The sequence below is a fragment of the Rhinolophus hipposideros genome (assembly GCF_964194185.1).
Source record: "Rhinolophus hipposideros genome assembly, chromosome: 18".
NCBI classification, from domain to species: Eukaryota; Metazoa; Chordata; class Mammalia; order Chiroptera; family Rhinolophidae; genus Rhinolophus; species Rhinolophus hipposideros.
The window spans coordinates 4,418,057-4,441,288 of NC_138064.1; the positions used below are offsets into that span (position 1 = coordinate 4,418,057).

The window sequence follows — 23,232 nt, forward strand, 5'->3', positions numbered from 1 at the left end:
CAGTTTTGGGACTCCTGCTTCAACAGGGAGACACCAGAGCCCACCAGGCCTGATGTCAGCAGTGGTCTTATAAGGAATAGAGGGGGTCTGGTTGTAGAATGATCCCCCCCACGTTGTCCTGTAGTGAAGGAGCGAATTTGCTGAAGGAATTTACATAAGTTTCTGCAGCTAAGAAAGCCGAATTTCTTCTGGCCAGATCCTTAGCCAATTTCCGTGGTTTCTCCTGCTTGAGTCACGCGTGGCTGTCTGAGGGCACTGGGCACCTGGATTTCCCATAAAAGCATCTCCTCTAGTGTTTGTATCAAGCCTTTATCCAAGCGCCTGCCTTTTGCAAAGTAATTTACCGTGAATATTTGCTTGTCAAGTACCCCTGGCTGGCTCCCGGCCTAGGAAAGCTGTGGGCTCCCTGGGTACTCACGCATTCATTCGACTAACATTTCCCAAGGTCCGGCTCTGTGCCGGGAGCTGGGTGCCCACATTTCAGACGATTCTGAGGACGCTTGACGGGCAGTGAAGGCCCCTCCGACTTGAGAGCCCCAACTCAGCGGGTTGGCCCGCGGGTGCAGCGAGGAACCGACCACCTGGCTGCCAAGCCAGCCTCGGCCTCCAGTCGGGCCCCCGGGTGTTGGGCGAGAATAAAGGGGTGGTTTCCTCGTCCGTGCCTTGAGCCAGCCTTGGGCATAAGGCTCAGCCAGGTCACCGCAGCTGCTACAAGTTTGCTCGGCAAGTAGAAGGGGTGGGGGCAAGGGCCCGACGCAGGCTGGGTCACCGGGACAGCAGCGCCAGCCGGCGAGGGCCGGGTCCTGACGCGCCGCGCGGGGAGCGCGCCCCTCGGAGACGAATTCGCGGGAGCGGCCGCCGGCCTGCGGTCCTGGCCGCGACAGCCCTCCCTCCTCCTGGCGATCCCTCCCCCTGCTCTCGGTCCCTCCCCCTTCCAGCGCAGCCTCCCCGCGCCCCGCCCGCGAGCTAGACGTCCGGGCAGCTCGGAGCGCAGCGCCGGGCAGCAGCCTCCGCCCCCCGCACGGTGTGCACGCCCGCGGCCCCGGCTGCCCGAGTCCCCAGCGAGTCCCCAGCGAGTCCCCAGCGAGCCTGCCCGGCGGCCGCCGCCTCCCAGCCCGACGACAGGCCACCTCCGGAGTCGCCGCCACCACGCACCGCCGCCCGACTCCGTCTCGGACTAATCACGGAGAGCGGGAGCGAGCGCCTGGGGACAGCGATGCGACCCTCGGGGACAGCGGGCGCCGCGCTCCTGCTGCTGCTGGCCGCGCACCTCCCGGGGAGCCGGGCGCTGGAGGAAAAGCGAGGTAAGGGCGCCCCGCCGCCCCGCGCCGGCCCCCCTCCTGCTTCCGCGAGGAGCGGCTGCGCCTCCGGCCGGGACCGTGGGAGGAACGCGACGTTTCGTTTCTGGGCCGGGCGAGTCCGCGGCGGCCCGGGGAGGGCGCGGGCTCGGGGGGTGTGGGGCGCTCGGCGCGCTCGCAACTTTTCCGCGTCACTTTCCTGCCCTCCCGCGCGGGCTCGGCGTCCGAGGGCGACAGTTGGTGCGGCGCCGGGGCCGCTCGGTCCCGCTCCGGTCCCCGCGGTGCCAGCGGCGTCCGGGCACGTGCGCCCGCGCCGTCCACTCAAGGGGCCAGGCTCGCGGGCGCGCCCCCAAGGGCTTCGGGACGCCCAGGACGCGGGAGTCCCTCGGGGGACCTCCCGGGTGTCCCTCCACCCGCGTCTTCCACGGAGGCCGGCTCGCTCCCTTCCTGGGCGTGGAGCTGCAGCCGCGAGGTGGGAGGCCCGGAGAGCTGGCCTCTGTCGCTAACTAACTACCTGTGGCTCCCGGCAAGGGACTTAGTGTCCTCTTCGGCCCCTGGGGCGCGCCCCCCGCCCCCCCCCAGCTCCCTCCCGGTCGTCCGCGGCCCTTGTCCCTCCCGGGAAGTCCCGAGGTTTGTCCCCCACCTGCAGCACTTTGGTCGCATCTGTGGGCTTCGGGGTGGAGCGGGACAGAGCGGTGCGACCGGCGGCAGCGGCACAGCTGGGTCCCGGCGCTCACCTGCCTAGGCGCCAGGGCCCCACAGGTTTTCAAAGTAGGGCTCCTATTTTGAAAATCCCGAGATTTTCTGTGTGGGACATTTCTTTTAGCTTTTTGAAAAATTTGACATGGGGCCAACCAAAATATTAAACTTAGTTTAAAAAAAAAAAGAAAACCGAATTTGGTGCCAAGTGTCCAGAGCGAACATGAGCGAGTCTGGCTTCGTGACTACAGACCGTAAACCCACTTGACACAAGAAACATGTCTCAGAAGGTTTCACTGCACAATTTCAAAATCCTGCAGCCGGGTTCCAAGAGTCAGGTCTGTACTTGCAGTTGATGTCATTGGCGCAGGGAGTGGGGTTTGGTCCTGAGCGCGTTCGCTGGGGGAGCGTCAGGGCCCAAAGCCGTGCTTCCCAAATTTGGGTGCAAATTAGAGTCACGTGGGATTTAAAACCAAACCGAACCCAAAATAAACAAAAAAAACGATGTCTGGTGGCTCCCACCCCCCAGACATTCGGATTTCCTTGGTCAGAGGTGACACCTGGCCTTCCGGGTCGTCCAGGCTCCTCAGGTGATTTTGTTGGGCCGCGGGGTGTGAGGAACACAGGCAATGAGGGGCGATTGGCGAAGACTCCAATGTAAAACGCTCTTCCGGAACATCCGAGTTTTACCAGCCTTGCAAAATACTGTAAGAGGAGACGGAGGTGATTTCAATAATAGTGGATTAGTTTTTTCACCGAAAGCTTTTCCTCCAGAATCTGATGCTCCCTCTTCCCTGCTGTGAAACGGTCCCTCTGGTCCTGCTCCTGAATCAGCTGACCAGGGCCGCCTCTTGGGCAGGTGTCTCTCTTTATTTTCCCAGCAGGGGACCCTGTCCTTTACATGAAACTCTTGGAGCACCTCAAGCATCACTTTTCTCTAGAAATGTCCCCAGTGCGTCACTGTTACCCCTCTGAACCTCAGGATTAGTGTGTGGAGATCTGTTTCTGAGAAAAATCGAAATACCACTTAACTTTCCTGTTGGTCCTTGTCATGCAGGGTGTCAGGCGGGGTCTCAGCTCCCGCTCCCCACATAAAAACACAGGACATGGTGAGGCCAAAAAGGAACACCCACGGAGCCATAGGTAGGGGAGTCACACCACTATATTCTCGCTGGCAGGTGGGTTGGAGGCACAGGAAGCAGGAGCCACACTGTTCGCAACCCTCACTGCACTGCTTGCAGGTTCAGCCACCATCTTCTTGCTAGCCCCCATTTGCTGCTAGCGCAGCCACGGCAGTTATATTAGTGGCCAATGTCTCACTGGTTACAGCTGACGGCCAACTAGCCACAGCTGCTGGCCATCCGATCACAGTTGATGGCCATTTACTACCTGAGCCAGCAGCACCCTTCTATGTGAGGCCGAGAGCCTGGAAACTGCTCTAAGCAAGCCCTGTACTTGCTTAAAGCGGAATGCTCCTGAAAAAGAAAATGGTGAGAGTAGGCGAACAAATGTCATTCAGTGAATGTAACATTAAAGACCAAAATTTAAGGGGTAAGTTATCAAAAATGAGATATTTTTTACCAGAAGTGTTAAAGACCCATATCAATCAAATTCAGTTAGTTTTATTCAAGAAAATGTGCTCATTTTAGAGAGATTTGTTTGGCTCTGAGGTATGGTATCGTCTCTTCTTCTTGTACTTAGTACTGTCAGACACGAGTTTAACTGTCCTATCAATCCTTGTGACTCTTCCATCACGTATAGGAGGGGAAACTGAAGTACAGAGAAGTAAAATGACTTTGGCGTAGCTTGTAAGAGGCAGAACCAGGATTTAAACTTAGGCCATTTTGCCCAGAGCCCTCTGTAGCCAGCCATCTCCACTGCTTTATGTGAGTTCTGGTTTCAGGAGAGCCTGTTCAGGTGTGTGAGAGCATCTAATGTCAGCTGCTGGGAGGAGGAGGGAATGGACCAGGGACTGGGCTTCTTAGAATGGTCCCTTCTGCCAACTTGGAACAAACCACCGCCGGCTCAGCAGTTTAGACCCCTGCTCACAGTTACTCAGTAGTCGCTCTGGCTGCCTTTCCTGGTAGCAACTCAGTCACCAAACCAGCAATGAACTTGGAGATCGCTCGAGGAATGTTGAACAAGCCCCTTGTTCTTGCAAAATGGAAAGGTACAGAAAATGTTGTTCTAGAAGAGATCTAGTGTGTGTTCCAAGGAGTCAGGAGTTCCCAACCCAGCCAGCCTCCCTGCCCCACCTCTGAACACATTCTTGACTTTGGATGGTCGTTTCTGGCTCCATATATTTCGTTTCATAGTCCATGATGCTTCAAAGCTTATTCTGAAGTTTGAAGAAGCCGATTGCCAAAATCCATGGTGCTACATTAATGAGACTTGGTCCACGTGACAGCACCAACATGTTTTGAAATGTTTTTAGAGGTACTGACAGTAAAGATGAAGGATTTCTCCCTGTTTAAAAAGAAAATACTGTTTGTTTTTCCTTTGATCTATGCTCCAGGACCAGCAGCTAGTGTCTGAAACGTTTTTGGCAAGAGCAGCAAGCCAGCTCTAATAGTACATGGGTGACTGTGGGCGTTTAAGGGAAGACTGCCCCACAACTGGTGCCCCAGGCCCTGACATGGAGATGGGACCAGAATGCTGGGGACCCCCAGCTTGTTGAAGGACCCACCTCAGAAATTGTTGGGCCCTTCCTTGCCTTGTGGCTTGCCGTGAAAATTGCATTTGTGTGTTTTGTGGTTGTCTCTTCATTTGGACTTAGGACAGTAGAAATGGGCTTATGTAAAGTTAGATTTTACTGAGGGGGATTTGTTTTGAGGAAAAGTCGAGGTTCTAGAATATGGTTCATCCGTGCATTGTTTCCACATAAATGCAATTTCAATGCTAGGTTCTGCTCCTCGTATCTGTACTGAACGAGTTCCATTTTGTTTTCTTCTGTCACGTATGGACATTTGAAATTATAATAAGGAAGATTTTTGGTCTTAGCTGATTACGACTAGTTTATTCTTGAACCATCAACACAAATGGAATAGAGTATAAATCTCAGCTTGTTCTTTTTTCACGTTTTCAGAGTCATTAGGTCCAGCTTCCTTCCTACACGTTTACGTAGACAGCCTCGATGCAGTTGTCTAGCAAGTTCCCTGAGCAGGAGAGGTCGTTGGGGCTGGTGAGCACCGGTGGCTTGTTTACTTAGCCCAGTTAGAAGCTAAGTGCTGGATTTGACACTGTACTGTCTGAAGGCACCAAAGTGTGATATCAAATGCCTGACCTTGTTGCCTGAGTATCTGTGGATTGCATATGCTTAAAATAAATTTTACTCCTACCAAGTGTCAGCAGCCTGCTTAAGAAAGTCGTATGTAAAACACGGGGTGGGCCATAGAATTTCCTTCTTGGCTCCACATTATACCCTATTCTGGTGGATTGTCCCAGAAAGACCTGGAGTCTAAGTGTCTTTTCTGAATATATCTGTAACTTCTCATTCATAAGAGCCCTGAATTGCAATTTACGGGACTGATGGTTAGATGAGAATGCCTGTCCACTGTATTTAATACACACACAATTGCAACCTGTTACTACTGGACGAGCCGAGCACACATGGCCTTGATTTAGTATAAATAATGACGTACGTTAACCACTATTGTTTGTCCTTCTAGTCTAAGGGCAAATATTGCTACCTATTACAACTTAGGCTTTTGTTTGCATTTTTTTCCTTTATGTTCAAACCATGGTGAGCAATGTGCACTGTTCCATCCGCATTTTGAGCTGTAGGGATGAGTCAGACCTGGTACTTGCCCTTAAGTGTCTGGAAGTCCACTAGGGGAGGAGAGATCTATAGATAACAGGTGTGAAAATGTCACAGAAGCAGTGTTCGAATTCTGTGCAGGAAAAAGAAGGCTCTGGTATAGTCTTTGCTTTTAATTCTACCTGGAGAGGGGACCAGATATAGCCCCACCTGGAAGGAAGGGATTTCTCGTTTGAGCGTGCAAAGAGCTGTGGGTATTCCCCAGAAGACGACGTGAGGGACGTCCCAGAGGTGCCAGCAGTGGCACAGTTCTGAAGAGCCCTGGTAATTCAGCGTGATGGGAAGAGTAAGGAGTAGCTGGGCAGGCTTCACTGTGCTCCTGTGTGAATGGAGGGTCGCTGTGGAGTTTTAAGTTGGGAACTGGCGAGATGCGTTTGGTGTTCTAGAAAGATGACTGTAGCAGCCCTGTGGGGATGGGGTGGCAGAAGCAGCAGTGGGAATGGGGAGATCAGTGCAGGCGTGGAGAGACGACAGAGCAAGAGCAGTGAGGGTGCAGCACAGGTGACTGGCTCGGGCTGATTTGGAGGTGAGGAGTCTAAGAAACAGAGAACCCCAGGATGACACTCAGGCTTCTGACTTGGGAGCCCCCAAAACACTATGGAGGCTATGAATATTTGGGGGGATTCGAAGTGCTCAGGTGGAAAAGTCCAGGAGGCAGTAGAACATACAGTTCTGGAGCCCAAGAGAGCAGCGTGGCCTTCCAGTGTTGTTTCCTTGGATATTTCAATTGCAGGTATTGACTTTGGCCCTAGTGCGAGCTGCCCCCAGCCTGTCACATGTTCACTGTCACCATCCATATTGAGCCAGGCGGGCGTCTGGGTTCCCCGCTGCCTTCTGGACCAGGCGGCTGTGGTTGGCAGTTATCGGCCACTGATAGATAATGTACCAGGCATATACATGTGCTGGGAATCGTGTTATATATCTCCACAAAGCTTCAGACAGGAACCCCCATTTCTTATTTCGATACCACCCAAGTACTTGGTGGTGTACGTGAGTGACGAAACCAAAAAGGCGAGGAGCTGACTTTTTTCTCTTTTTCCTTTTTTTATTTTTTGAGTGGTAGCTTTTGAACCTTGAACATACCTTAGAATCACCCAAGGTGCTTTTGGAAAAGAGGATGCCTTGCTACACCCCAGACCAGGGGAATCAAAACCCTGGGGGAGGGAGCCGCACACACATTTTTTAAAACTTCTCAGGCAGTTCTGATGAGTGGAGTAAGTGGTATGCGTAGCTTGCGGAGGAGAAGAAATTCTGTCTTTTGTTCTGACTCCCATTTCTTACTCATTGTACGAGCTTTGTCAAGATCCAGGAACAGTTTATATTTCATTGGTAAATCAGCCTCAAAGTTGCACTTTTTTCCCCATGAATTAATCCATGAAAAGTTCACTACAGTAGCTGTCTCAGTGTGTTTGGTTCTAAAGTAGCAACAGCACCTTGAACTCGATAGATGTGCACATTTTTGGACCCCAAGCTAAGCCTCTGAATGAGACCCGATGGGGGCGGGGCTCACGAGCCCTCCTGGAGATACTAATACAAGACGAGTCACACCCCATGTTCTCGTGCTGGGTTCTGGGAACACCAAAGGGGCAAGATAACAGTTTTGAAGATAACATCTTTGAGGCAGGCGAGAGGCTCACGAACTACTCACTGTAATGCAACTCCTTATAATAGGTGTGATTTGGGATTTCAGTGGGAGCCCGGAAAAACGGCTAATTCTATCTCTGTGATGGGGCCAGTTTCTCAAAAAGAGAACATTTAGCTGGATCTCAGAGGATAAGATTTTTGCCCAGGCTCCAGGCAAAGGGAAAAGAATGAGAAGGTACTTGTGGGCTCGTGTTCCTGCAGCAAACCTGCCATTGCACGTCCTATTGTAAATGGGAATGTCTCATTACAGCATTAGAAATGCTAAGGTTTTAGAAATTTCCCGCTTGATTTTTCCAAATAACCATGAGGAAGCTTACAATGTTAAAAGTAAAATGCTGGAGAGGTGTGGAGAGGTGATACATTTTACATTTAAAAGTCAAAATGGTCATTTGGTCTTTTTTTTTTTTTTTTTTTTTTTTTTTACGTAACAACCAGACATGAAGAATTGAACTAGAGTCTGTATTACAGTTTATAGTTGGAACATTCTCTCCAATACCATGCTTTGTCCCTAAAACTCGTTAGGAATGAGAAAAATGACTACTTCACATCCTGTATCTGACTCCTACCACAGAAAGCAAAGGGAGAAAGGAAACAAGACTGCATAATCCTAGACACAATAAATATATGTTAAATAACATTAAACTCAGAAAACCTCTCTAATTAATGGGGCCACTGCCATATGTGAATTAGAAGGCCTCTATTTCCTTCACTGTTGAAAATTGCACAGATTTACCTGTTTATTTGCAGACATTATTGGGAAACAAACATGTAGATTTGTAACCAAGGATACAAATGGCTGCTGGGGCTAAGCTACCTCCATAGCCGGCTTTTATGTAAAACGAAACAGAGAAGTGGGTCTAGACCACTGTTTACTTAGCAGTTGTGTGACGAGCATTTCTGAAGGGTTTTATTTTAAAAGCAGAAATGTGATACCTGAAGGTTTTACTACCACGGACACGCAGGCCTGCACATGTGGATGATGTCATAATTGCTTTAACAGTTGTATTTCCTTACGCATGATGTCATTATGGCCGTTTGCTAAAGTTCCTTTCTTTCACCACAGGTTTGGAGGAAAGTTGATGCATTGCATGTAGTCTCTCCAATGTGACACACTGACATTTGTATGTGAAAGCTGTGCATGTTTTCGTTTCTTTGCCCCTACTCTTATATTTGTCAGTATTTTAGTGTCTGGAATTAAAACCTGTCACTTATTGAATCTGTGTAGGTCCTTACGGACTGGCAAGTCTGCCAAGAACATGTCTTATCATGGTAAATGGGATTTCAGAAAGTGCTTCAAAAAGATTCTTTTACTGTCAACAACCTGGTTCTGCTTATTAGCAACCACTGAATACCTGAAAACTGGAAGGCGATTCCGTCGCCGTGGTTCCCTGCACGTATGCACTATCTCCCGAGTTCATTCTCGGAATAAGCCATCGTAGGGGATTAAAATGGTTCTGAGCAAGATCAATTAGGCCAACGATTTTAAGTTGGTTCTAGTACTAACTTGCAAGAGCCTTTTGTTTTTCACTAAAGTGTATTTTAACATCGTATTAGAACGTTAAACAACTATCACCTCTTTTAAAAGAAAAACAACAAACAAAACAGAACCCTGGATTTCCTCTACTTTTGATTAAGGCCAGATGAATGACAGAAAAACAAAAGGTGGTTGTTGAAGACTTATTATGGCACCTGTTGGTTTTTAAGGTATTGATTTTAAGGGGCTTTTAAATATGATGAGTTTCAGAACTTTTTTCTTGGCTTTGATTGGCTGCAAAGTTAATAGAGAATCACTTACCTCTTAATTTCTTTATCTCTGCTGCCGTTTTCTGGTACTTTAACAGACTGTACGCATGGAGCACATTTATGAGTGAGAATAATGTATTACCTTAGCCTCCCTTCCTCACTTCCTTCTTCCTCCCTTCCCTCCTTTCTTCCTTTTCTTTCTTGTTTGCAAGCTGCTGAGTACATCTTCACTGAGAGAGAAAACTTTGACAAATGACTGCAAAAATATACTACGTAATTTTTTTTATTTAACCTTTATTTATTTAAGTGTGCTTTTCCAGGAGCCATCAGCTCCAAGTCAGGTAGTTGTTTCAATCTAGTTGTGGAGGGCGCAGCTCACAGTGGCCCATGTGGGGATCAAACCTGCGACCTTGTTATTAAAGCAGGTGCTCTACCTGGCCGTCCCCTACTATGTAACTTTTTAAAGTTAGAAAGTATCAAGGCAGTCAGTGTTTCCAATTATTTTTAAGACACTATGCACATGCATGTCTCATTCCTTACAAAGTGGTATTACTAAAGGAGTTTTTCTTAAGATATAGCTTACTGTAATGCTTTTCCCTGTAACCTGTTGTTAGTTGCAATAGAAAGAGTAAACATGTTAGAATCTACCTTCCCAGTTTCGCCTTCCATAAAATAAGTCAACTAGATGGTTCCAAGGCCCCTTCCAGCTGAAACATCTATGAAATTAAAAGCAAATATAAATGCATGCAAGATATGTACTTAAACATGTCGGTAATGAGTGTGTTGGCCCTGTAATTTAGATGCTAAAGCACTGATGTCATAATAATAATAATACCTTGCCCTTTACAGTTGCCTTCACGTCTTTCTCTGAGCCTCCTAACAGCCCCGCAGGCTGGGGGTAATTATCTGCATTTGAAGGTGAGGGACCCAGGCTGCCAGCAGTTCTGCGGGGTGCCCGATACCCCCCTGCTGGTCAGCATTAGGCGCCAGGAGCTTTCCCACTGTACAGAGACACTGTGTCCCCGCACCAGTTCTCAGCCCCAGAACTCTCCTTCCTCCTTCTTTGAGACGCCATAGTTTTAGCTACTGATGCCTCCTGATCGCTGTTAACCGTGTTCATGAATCAGAAGACGACATGTCCCTCAGTTTTCTGTTGTAATTCTATTACATACATATAATTCTCACCGACATGCCATGCCCCTCACGGTTTCTGTGTTCTGTTCTACTTTAGTTCCGTTTCCACGTGTTCTCTTGTTACGAAGTATTTTTCAACGTGAAGTCTCTTGCCTATGTATTATAACTACCCTTTCCAGAAGATGTAGGGCAATGAGTTGATGAGCCTTGAAAACATTTACTTTAGAAATTATAAGTCTGACTTTTTAAAGGTTGTCTCATAGGCTTCTGTAAATTTGCCAGACCTATAAATACTTGAAGAAAAAACGAGGGGAGAAAACAACTTGTTGTAGCAGTTGGGTCAGTTATCAGTGCCTGTGGCAAAATGTGGAAATTCGCTTACACAGATCTGTGGGGAGTCATTTCTGTGATTTGAATGAAACCCACACTTCAACTCATTAGGGTGTATAAACAGCTATCACGGAAAGAGACAAACCTAGCAAATAGGGTAGCATTCCAGGACTGCTCATTTTCTCTGTCACATCCTTTCTAACAAGCCACGCTGACTGGGACTGTACTTGAAAGCATTAGCTTTAAGCAGAAGTTAATGCAAAAATCAAAATTATTCACTTTGAGGAGCTTTGTTGGTTAAACAAATAGAACATGGAATGCGACAGTCAGTAGCTCTTGTGGACGGTGATACACTTTTTCCCAAAGAAACTTGAGGATACAGTGTTCATTTTCCTCCATTAAAAAGGAAAGAACTTTTGTTGTTGCCGTTATTGTTTATTCCTAACATAGTGGAACCTTTCCAGTAATTAAGCAGAAATTCCCTGAAAACACGTTTATATTTCATAATTATCAAGTGAAATGGGCGCAAGTCCCACGTGTAAGCTGAGTAATTAACTTTCACTTGTCACTGTGGACTGCACGTTTAGAGACTGTAAGAGAATGCATTGATTTTCAGAGCCTGAGATGACCCCTGTCTTGTTGAATGGGTGAACTCTTTTAGTAAACAGGCAGCTAGTATATCGATTTCAGGGTGGCTTTCGAAACTGGGCCTCTACGTCTTGTAAAACTTAACTTGGGCAAAAGCTGTGCCGTTTCACCTTTAATCAACAAATGTCTGCCCAGAGAACAGAAAGTTGAGCAAGTCAGTGAAACGGGCAACATGAATTGTCAGGTAGACGAGCTGCTCAGTTGTTTATTTCACTCTTGGCTTCTAGAGACTCTTGTTTAAGTGCAAACTTCATGATGTCTCTGGTTTGAGAAGAGTCTCAGATGTATGGAAGACTGGGTGGTTCTCTGAGTCCCTCTTCCCTCGTGAAAGAGTACGTGCATTGTTTTTCCAGTCTTGGCTAGAAAAGTTAGGCTTTTAGATTGTTGGGCAATGGCTACTAAATATTCATAATGTTTTCCAGTTGCTAAAGCTAAACATTCAAACTATAGCCAGGGAATTAAGAAGTCATGAATTCAAGGTCTGACTGCGCCCCCGGCGCCAGTGAGAATGGGGTGCCGGTGTGGGGAGAGGAGCCAGGAGTGTATTATGCTCTCGCAGTTTGGGGGATTGTTTTTTTTTCCTCCTAGGACTTCGTGCTGGGAAGAAGTTGGACTGTATTTCCCTTCTAGGTTTGCCTCCTCTCATCCAGACGATAAGGGAAGAAACAGAACGGGTGGTAACCACACATGCAAGGCACCGGTGGTGGTGAGCACCGGAGGCTGGGGGAGGCTGGACGCATGTCTGTAGACGTTTTACAGGCCAGGTGACTTCTATTTACAAGGTTGATTTTTAATTAAAAGAGAACCACTAGGTACCACATAAAGTAACAACAGCAGGTCCAGAGCTTATGATGGTCACACGTCCTATTCACAAGATGTTCTGCCAAGCCCCCTCAAAAGGCCCAGGCTAGGTTTAAGAGTAGTTATAAAAGTAAAGACAATATGGCGATTTTGAAACGAGCCACCAAACATGCCAGCCTGGTAGCATCACCTTAGAGATGGAGTGAGAACGATGGAATCCTGATGTACGGCTCTGCCTGAGGAGTGGCTTTGCCTGGAGGGACGGAAGTTTACTGTGTCTCTCAGGAAAGAAGCATGTCTGCAGATGAATTTCCTTTCAGAGACCATTTGCTCCAGCCAAGTTTCGGTCTCTGAGTAGAGCTTCACTTGCACACACTTCACTGAGCCTTCAAATGTGTAGCAAGTGGAGCCCTGGCGTGACCCTGACTGGCTCTAACATCTGGGGGGAAATGAGCAGCATGACGTAAGCAACCAGGAGATGTTTGCAGGTGGACACGTGCTGACTCCAGAGATTCGGGGCGCGTCGCTCTCCCGGCTGGCGACTGCCTCTCTGTGTGGTCCTCCGACTGCACCACGTTCTTTGTTAGTATTGTTTTGCAGCAGACGCTTCTGGTCACCTATTGGTTATACCATGTCTCCCCAAAAATAAAACCTAGCTCTAATGCGTCTTTTGGAGCAAAAATTAATATAAGACCTGGTATTATATTATATTATACCTGGTATTATATTATATTATAAAACCCAGTATTATACTACATTATATTACAGACCTGGTATTATGTTATATTATACTATATTATATTATACCCAGTCTTATAGCAAAATACAACTGGGTCTTATATTAATTTTTGCTTTAAAAGATGCATTACAGCTGATGGTCCGGCTAGGTCTTATTTTCGGGGAAACACGGTATATGCCTGCTAGTCAGTATAGATTTGACTTCTGTGAAGAATTTCTCTCTGCATGTTTTCTGGCTGTGAAGTGGAATGTGTATGTCATTTGTTAGAAATGAGGGTATATTCAGGGGTTCCTGACTCACACTGGGAAATGAGACACTCCGTTGCCCACGGATTGACCACACTTGTGGGGTGGAGGGGATTCACCAAGCCAGAGGTCAAAAGGCCGCCTGTGCCAGTTGTTCGGGGCTCTTGGAATAACTTTGCTCTTAACACAAAGGTCACTGCCTCTAGGGGAATGTTTGTTTGAGAGCTTCCACTGGTTCTGATTGAGTCCAAAATTACCGTCTATGAATAATTTTCCCGATCTAAACATTTTTATAATATAAGGTATGACAATTAAGTTTGCGAACTCATCCTAGAAAAAGTGCTGCATCCCTCATTGTTGAATGTCACTACGGTCACCTTCGAAGGACCCCCCCCCCCCCAGGAAGCTCTGTACTGACATCAGTGCCTAGTCCACCCTTCAAAGCCATTTTGGAACTCTTTTTCTGGAATGGCCATCAGAGCTGTCATTCTATTACCCTTGATGTCCTGAATGTCATCAAAATGTCTTTTTTTCATTATTTCATTTATCTTCGAGTGTAGAAGGAAGTCATTGGGGGCCAGATCAGGTGAGTAGGGAGGGTGTTCCAATACAGTTATTTGTTTACTGGATAAAACCTCCCTCACAGACAGTGAGTGCCGTGTGAGCTGGTGCATTGTCGTGATGCAAGAGCCATGAATTGTTGGTGAAAAGTTCAGGTTGTTTTTGTCTAACTTTTTCATGCAGTCTTTTCAGCACTTCCAAATGGTAAACTTGGTTAATTGTTTGTCCAGTTGGTACAAATGCATAATGAATTATCCCTCTGATATCAAAAAAGGTTAGCAACATCATTGCAACAAGTTTGTGAACTTAATTGTCCGCCTCATAGGCTGAAGAATGCACTAGACTAGTAATGGAACACTAATCACCACTACCATTTAATGGATGACTTTTGTGTTGTAGAAAAGGCAACAGAGTAACCTCCTTATCCCTAGCACCTATTTGATGTTATATTTTTTATAAGTAGGAAAAACAAAATGTGTACAGGGTGCTAAAATATCAATATACAAAACAGAAAATGTACCAAAGAGTCTCTACACCTGCTGTGTGGCTCCCTGCTTTTATTGAGGCTTTTCCCTGCTCCACACGTGGAGGGAGGTCCAGGGGTGAGACCCAGGCCCCACCTTGGATACAGGGCGACGTTGGCCATGCTGAGTAACCACCCTGAGTCCTGGTTTCCTCGTCTGCAGAAGGAAGATAATCACAATGCTTATCGCATGGGGCTGCCATGGAAAGGATGGAATGAGGTGGCTTGTGTAGAGGTCGGAGCCCAGGGCCTATCCCTGGGGCATGTTCCAGAAGCTTGATAGTATCACTGTGTGACATGCTGATTGACACTGTGACCTCCAGCCCTCACCATGACCTTTAGGATCCCTGCTATTCATGAAGAACCTGGTGTTTGGCACATTCATGTCATGTACCCAAGGTGATCCGCCTCGGCTAGGTGGGCCCTGGCCTCTGCCTTGGGGAGCCCGTGCCCTTAGCGGCTGCATGCTTCTGCCCCAGACGTCCACCCCCTGCCCGGGGTACTCTGGAGGCCTCAGGACCCAGGCAGGGGACAGCTCAGCACGCCTCACACCTACCGCAGGACTCCCAGAGCACCCCCAGCTGACCCCCTCCTTCTACAGCAGGGCCTTACTTTCCCTCGCTGGAGCGGTGTTCCTTTTTTCCTCTAGAGCCCGGGGCCACTCTTTTTTTTATTTTATTTTATTTAATTTTTAACATTTTTTAAATTAGTTTCAGGTGCACAAAGCAATGTAATAGACGTTTATCATTTATATCCCTCACACAGTGTCAACCCCCCTCCCCCCATCCACTATCCCTCTGACATCTCACACAGCCATTACATTTCCACTGTCTCTATTCCTAATGCTGTACTCCGCTTCTTGTAAATATATATACATATAAATATGTGTGTGTATATATATATATATATATATATATATACACATATATATATAAAATTGTAGTTGACATTCATTATTGTTCAGCTTCAGGTGTACAGTGCAGCGGGGCCAGTCTTTTAAATGCTCCTCTTTTCCCTGTGCAACCTGACGATTTACTCGTGTGCTGCTTTCACGTTAGGACTTTGCTTATGGCTACTGTGAAGGCCCCACTTCTTGTCTGCTTTGTCCTGCTCACCCTTTCTGCCCGTTTGTCACTGAAGCACACAGTGCTTCACGCACTGCCCTGCAGGCAGCCTTATGTCTCCATGGTGCCCCGGATGCCCAGACCATCTCACCAGGAGGAAGAAATGCCTTGCCCGGAGCCCTTGGTCCTTTCAGCAGCAGTCAAGCTTCCAAGGAGAAAAGAATGGATCTGTATTCCCCCTTTCAGTTGTTATTTGATCTGAAGTCAATTGAGCTGTTTCTGGTAATACTTAGTGCATTTGTGGTGGGCCTTTGGCCACTGCACGTCTCTTCCAGGGAATGCCACTTTCCCCTGGGCCTCCAGCCTCAGACCTTTCATAGCTTTCCTAAACTTCACTTAGTTTGTAATAAGGAGGACTGCTTGAAAAGGCACCAAATACCCATCTATCATTGCTTTTGAATTGTCAAGTTAGTGCAGTGTTTCCCCGAAAATAAGATCTAGCTGGACCATCAGCTCCAATGCGCCTTTGGAACAAAAATTAATGTAAGACTGGGTCTTATACCGGGTCTTATACTATATAAGACCCAGTCTTATATTATTTTAAAATAAGTCTGGATCTTATATTAATTTTTGCTCCAAAAAATGCATTAGAGCTGATGGTCTGGCTAGGTCTTATTTTCAGGGAAACACGGTAGACTGGTCATGAGTTAACACATGCTAGAGACTTGCTCTTTCCTACCAGCTGCATATAAAAGTTATTTTTAAAGTTGTTTTAAATCTGTGAGTAAAAATAAATTGCTTTTGCTGCAAGAAACACCAAAAATGGAAAAGCTAACAGTTCAAAGATGGTAATTTATCTCACAGGCATTACTGGCGGCATGGTGGCTTTAAAGAGTGAGAAGATTTATGAAATATTTGATTTACAAATGGATAGGAAGGTGGTCTAACCTGTGTGCTGGGTTTCTCCATCTGTGAACTTTTTGGAGTCCTAACGGCACAGTTGTGGGGACATGACATGCTTGGGAGTGTCCATTTGAAAACATGGAAGGCAACAAGAGAAAGTGACTGTGGCTCCTGACATGTAAGGCTGTGGGAGGCAGATGTTTACTGTCTTTGAATATTAACTCTGTGGGTAGAATTTTTTTTGTTAATATTAGAAGGGGAGAAAAAGAAATGTGTGGTTAGGAAGGCTGTTAACTGTTGTACGTGCATGCCCCCTAGATAATGTTTAAAGCATTAAGTTCTTCACTTTCCAAACACATTTTAGAGTAGGTTTTTGTTTGAACTTACTATTTTGATCTTATTTCTCTCAATAGTATTGTTTTACTTAATAGAGAAGTTAAGAAGACTTTGTAAACTCTTGTAGTTCTTAGGGAAAAAAACGTGCAAAAAACACTGACCACCTTCCATAAATATGAATGGTGGTTTGCTGTGATAGCAAAGCTTTTTGTTGCTAACTTTTTATTTTTAAAGAATTACATATCTACAGGAAGTTGTGAAATAGTGTCAGGGAGGTCTTGTGCACACCCACTCCCCTTTCCCATGGTGACGTCTGAGGAGTAAAGTTTTAGATATCTAGTTTGACATTTTTATCTAATATTAACCTAGGCTCAATGCTCACAATTTTAATTGGGTAGTGAGGTGATATTATAAAAATCATAGCTTTCACAATACTGTGTAGAAATTAATTTTTTTCTAAATAATTTTTTTTTCATCTTTAATAGTGGGAGGCCATGAAGAAATGAGGAGGGAAAGGGAATGAGGGGTAGACAGAGAGCATAGGTAGGCAGACAGACAGACAGATAGAGATGGATTGATTGGACAAACCAATGCCCTCTTGCAGTTTTTGGATTAATTTGCACGTGCTAAGTTTATATTCTGTTCAAGTCACAAGTGGTTAGGTTTTTGTGTGTGTACCATTCTCTTCACCCCGTTTATTTTTGTCTATTTTGTCTTCTTTATTTTAAGTATAGGTCCCTTAGATGAGGGTCTTTTGGAATGCTGGGGTTGTCATGTTTCTTGATTTAGATGCTGGTTACACAGATGTAGTCATTTGTTGGAAAAATTCATGAGGCTGTGCATTTTCCATTTGTACTATTCTACAGGTATGCTGTACTGTAACAAATGTCTTAAATCCTTGACTCACAGCCACTTGGTAGAGATGACAGAAAGCTACAGGGAAAGCCAAGATTTTATTAGAAAATTCAGGACCTCAAATTCAAAGTGAAGGCAAGGCATCCATTCTGTCCTGTGGTATAAATAGGAAAAAGATCTTTCAAACTCAGAATGGGACTCCTCTCCTGTTACTTCGATTTATTCTGAGTTGATTAGAAATTACTTTAAAGTAGGGTTGAAAAAGGGTCACCACAAAGTGGCCTCCTTCACCTTTTCCTTTACACATAAGTAAATCCCTCCGAGGAAATCCTTAAGGGACTAACCAACAAAGAATCTATTCTTTGTAAAAAGACGGTGTCTCCTGGGGTAAAAACAGCTTCCTTCCCTGTTACCTGTGGGTGTCCAGTATCAGGCTGGTACAGGACTCTTTAGGCCATCACTGGGCTAGAGGAGAAAGCCACGCCCCTGGGGAAGGACCGCCCCCCAGCCACGCGCAGGTGCATGCTCACACCTCAGACCCTCGCGTGCAAGTTTCCAGACCCTCCCCACGCCCCCTCTTTCTGAGCCCTGACTCTTACACAGACCGTTTGTTTTAGTACCCGGGTGGAACTGGGCAGAGTCTCCTGTGCACATTTCGTTTTCAGTTCAGTTGCACTCACTAGGCAAGCACCAAATGTTGACTGGGTACCAGGGACCAGAAAGCTGCTGGGACCTGGGTGACGTCGACAGAAAATGTAGTCTCTGCTCGCAAGGAGCCTGGAGTCCGGAACCCCTTTCAGCTCAGGCTGCCACTGTCCTGAGTGCTGTTGAGTCCAGTGCGGTCTGTGAGCTCTTCCAAATGGAGTGACGCTCACCTGAGGCCAGAATGGGCCACTGTCAGGCACGTGCGTGTGTGGTTGACCAGCACAGCAGCTCCGCGGGTCCTCGGACACACTTTTCTCATTTGAATAATCACGCGAGAGCCACCCATCTCCCTCTGTGATCTCTTCATCAGGGTGGAGCAGCCTGGAGCTTCTGTGCTCACAGGACTGAATTATTATAGCTCTGAAAATCTATGTACTTGACTCTCTTCACATTGCTCAGCTGACACGTACAGTTCTTTAGTGGCTGTAAGATAGCATTTCAGTCATGGGACAGCGGCTGGTCAACGCAGATTCCTGTTCTGCCAGAAAGAGTATGACTTCTGAGCAAAAAACGTATTAGTACTTTCCTCAGAAGATCTATGTCAGTTCTGAATGCCGACTCTAAGATGGGCCTTTTGACACTTGGATGGGAAGACGGGGCCAGGAGGTGACTATGAGTCAGTCACCTTCATCTGCAGTGTTTCAGGGCTGAGTCAGGCAGCTGCACTCTGCTGTCCCCTGGAAGGGTTTGTACTGAGGCCTGAAACACTGGCCGTGGAAGACAGGCGGAAGGGTGACTGTGAAAGGGAGGGGGAAGGAGACCCGCAGCCCATGGTCGGCTTGGGGACGAGCACAGCCTGCAAACTGACCTGCCGCGCTCGCTCACTCTCCCTGGAGAGTCCTGTGGCCCACAGCGGACACTTACCTGGTTTGGAGACTGCTAACTGGAGTGTAAGGACATCAGTGAGGCCGTAGTGTGAAACGGATGAGAAAGGAAGCTGGAGGAAACATAACCCTGCACCCTTTCAGCAACAACGAAACTTCCTAAAGAGGAAAAGCTTGGACCAGAGTAAAAACCACACATAGTGAATGTCGCTGCAAGGATCCCATCACGCTGGAGGTTATTCCACCACCTTTTACTGAGCACCTACTATGTGCCACAACCCGTGCTTGCTTCCGGGATGCAAACATACATATTTTGGCCCCCCTCCCCCACGCAAGGAGGTTATTTAGCAGTAGTAGAACAATTAGAAAACTGCTCTAAAGTCATTTTCTCAAACTGGAAGCCCCAAATGTACACTTGGGGAAGGGCCTGAGAATTTTATAAGATTTAAAAAGTTTGTTTATGCTTTTTGAATATAATCTTAAATTCTTTTGAATTTATGTTCAGATTGAACCATTTTGTAGCAATAGATCACAGGCATTTGTGTGTGTGTGTGAGATAAGCCCCATCTAACAATGATATTTTAAATAGTCACTTGTATCTTAAGAAATTAAGAGAAGAAAAGGAAAACTGCTGTTTTATATTTACCCACATATTTACTGAGTTTTCTGCATCAAACTTGGAGTCTGGCCATGTGAAGGTCAGAAGAATGACCGCCTCTCCCCCTCCCCCCGGGAAAATAAATATAAAAAGCAGATTGCATCTCTATAGCTATATTACCTATGAAGTTTGTGCAGAACCACTGGATACAGGTCCTGCCTTTCTTCAAAGAAATATTAATCCTGAGACCCACAGCTAAAGTCAAGTAAAGTCCAAGATACTTAAGAAAAAGGTGGGGCTGGAAGGTCTGCATAATTATTTAAGTCCTCCGTTTGATGTAACCAAAAAAACTTTCCATTGGAGACAAGCCTTGGTAAAGACAAAAAAGGGTGACTTAGGCCTTTGCAATTCATTTTACCCATCGCTATTTTTGTTTCCGAACTGGGTTGAAATAGTGTAAAGTAACATTTCAACGTGCTTTCCTCAACTAGTCTTTATTCTTCATTTCATCATCCCACGACTAAGTAAATGGAGAGCGACTCTCTTTGGTTTTGTTTTCCAGTGTCGACTTATAAAACATGTTTATTGAACTACTGTGTTTTGGGGACAGCATTCCTTTTCCCAGAAAATCTCAGGTTAACAATAAATAGCACTGGATGTTTATCTGATCTTGTTTATAGGAGCATGAGAAATGCAGTAACCTTTGTATACACTTGACGCTCTTAACTCGGGAAGAGGTCATTGGACCATTTAAATGGCTCTATAAACTTCTAGGCTTGTCAGGTGAAGGCTGCTTCATCTGTCTCAGAAGATGTTTGCTACTCATGTAGGACTCAAATGAGCTGTGTCAGAAAGAATTTGTTTAGTTCTACTTGGACGTCTCAGTATCAGTGACAGAAACCCCGCCAGCTTCCTGGTCTGTCCCTGGACACACAGGCAGATAGGACACGACTTCTGCCTTTCGTCACTGGGCTTTCACAACATTCTGGCGTGGAGTGAACTCACTGGTCACAGTTACAGAGGCCACCGGGGACTGGTCACAACAGTGGATAACTCTGAGTAAATTCAGCCTGGGCCTCTGCTGCAGTCCTGTGGAAACTACACCTGATGGTAGAGTCATTGATTATGAGCGGAAGTTACACATAGAAACGCGCAGTGAGCCCGAGGTATTCTGTTCTTCTTTCACGATGTTCTGAACTGCATGATCGTTGTTTATGTTCTGGTAGAGCTTTCTCACCAGGTTGTAAGTTCTGTGCAGAAGGAAGCAGTGTGCTTCATTCAGCTGGGTACACACTAGGCACTAAATACATACCGACTGCCTGTCTTGAACATGTCTAAGATAGGAACATTTCACACAAACTTCAGAAATCCTAACACATCTTTATTCACTGACAAGCATGAATGTATTTTATTTAAAATTTTTTTTAATTGGGGAACAGTTATTGGGAAACAGTGCGTTTTTTCAGGACCCATCAGTTCCAACACAAGTCGTCGTTTTCAATCTAGTTGTAGAGGGCAGAGCTCACTGGCCCATGTGAGAATCGAACCGGCAACCTTGGTGTTATGAGCACTGCGCTCTAACCACTGAGCGAATTGGCCACCCAAATGTATTTTAAAAAGCGGGGAAAAGGAGACTTTGTTTAAACCAGCAAATCGTTAGGTTAGAGTGACCTCAATTTGTGAATTTTCTCAAGGCCTTAATTCAGAGTACGTAGAAAAGCACGCACGTCTGAAGGAGTGTGACAAGTGTTTTCTTACTTTTCTTTTCATAGAATTCACCTCCTAAATAATGAACATGCATTGGTTTAAAAGTATTTTTAAGGAATTGGTAGGTGGATTAAAATTGAATTATCAAGGAAAAGCTCATCCTAACTTCATGCAATCATGATCCAATGCCTTCCTGTTGGAAGGTCGAAGAATTACTGGCACTATTCACCATTATCCAAACAACTCAGGGGTATAGATTTCTATTTTTCTTTAAATTCAAATTAGTAGAAATTGGCAGGAAGTTCAGAGTAATATCAGATCTTCAGAGTCCCCTTAGGAATTAAAATAAAGCTAATTATTTTTGCATGGAATATGATAAAGTGATTTTAAGAGCATACTAAAAGGTCATAACCATGACAACTCTTCAATATTACATCAAAGAAAATAAATTTGACTTTCATTCACCTTGGAAGTAACTAGTAACTCTAACCTCAAGAAACACTGTGAAGAGTGAGCTCTCCCCACACCAGAATGCTGTGAAAATCTAGTGATAAAAGGCAGAAGTCACATCCTAATCTGCCTGTGTGTCCAGATCTGCCCAGAGCTGGCACCACGGTGAGAAGACAGCAAGTGCTAATTGAACAGTTATTAATGAAATACAATTGAATTTCAACGGCAGGGAAAACAAAGTTCATTTAATTCTATGAGTCATATCCCAAGTTTCACATACTTTTTAATACGCAGTGCAAGGTTTCCCAGTTTCCGATTTATATTTCCATGTGGCATGGACGTGGGTGAGAGTCTTCTTTACAGAGGAGGGGTTAATGTAATTTACTCTGTGTAAGTGCATGAGGAATTTATGAAGGTGGAAAATTTTGAACCATCCACCAGGTGATTTTTCGAATCTTCAAACCAGAAGACATAAAAGAGAGGGAGTCAAAAGATATTGAAACAGAGTAATGTTAGCAGGTCAGACTTTGCTGCCGCACATGTATGAACACGACTATTTGTCTTGACTCTGTACATAAAACTTTAAGAAATAGTTTTTTCTCATTTTAATTCCGGAAATGGAAATTAGCATCGCAAGTGACTTTATTGGGGTAAAGAAGCTGCTGATGAACTTCCTTTTGTTGTTTTCAAAATAGAAAATCACATTGAATGTCAAATATTACGAGAAACTCTCATCCTTTAGAAATATGAAGCACCGCCCTCTATTAGTATATATTCTACCTATTTCACATCAAGGTGTATCTGTCCTTTAAACTGCCATTTAATGACTGTTACTACATGCAAGGTGTTACGTTACGACTTAAAATACTGCCTAGGATTTAAGTCACAAATCACATCAATAGATTTCAGGGACATGGAGGTCTAGACCAGAGGTTCTCAACTGGGGACAACTTTGCACTGTCTCCCCCTGTAATGTCTAGAGTCATTTTTGGTTTGCACATGGGGGTGTGTTACTGGCATCTAGTGGGTAGAGGCTAGGAAAGCTGGAAAACACTCTTTAATTCATAAGACAGCCCCTACCACAAAGAATGATCCCCTCACCCCCCCAAGATGGCTTTAGTGCCGAGGTTGAGAAACCCTACGCTAGGCCAAGCCTACCGTAGTCAGCTGTGACGTATCTATCGTCTTAATATTACACTACAACACGCTCATGTGCCTTCTTCCTCTTGCTTTGGAGTTAATCATTCCTTTGCCTGCTTTTTGTATGTGCACAGAAGTGCAACAGCCAGCAGGAAAGTTGGCATTCCTGACGAGTTACACCTGGGCCAGCATTCCAGCTTCACCTGCACCAGCTTGTCCAACCTGAAAACTCAGCAAGTGAAAGCAAGAGGCATGTGAAGATGCCTTGATCACACCCACCCACAAACTGGCCATAAAAGCAACCAGCGAGGCCTGGAGAGAGAACTGGCTCCTTCACTGTTAGAGAAACAACATAATTGTAACACAAAACATGTGCTTTTCTTCCTCCTTCTTTCTTCTCCCTCCTGGCAGTGCTAGCGGGCCACTGGGTTATAAAACTTTTCACCATACCTGTCCCTCTGAACCAGA

General features: G+C 45.8%; 1 protein-coding gene across 2 annotated transcripts in view; it reads left to right on the top strand.

Moving 5' to 3' along the window:
- Window positions 1-974: 974 nt before the first annotated feature.
- The window catches only part of EGFR (epidermal growth factor receptor), a 162,004-nt gene continuing 139,746 nt past the window's right edge, over window positions 975-23,232 (top strand). The window contains exon 1 of one of the 2 annotated variants that reach the window (XM_081079262.1): window positions 975-1,304. In XM_081079262.1, coding sequence (XP_080935388.1) covers window positions 1,217-1,304 — 88 coding nt within the window. In that variant the 5' untranslated portion in view covers window positions 975-1,216. The remainder of the gene's footprint in view (window positions 1,305-23,232) is intronic. The other variant, XM_081079263.1, reaches the window with a different exon arrangement.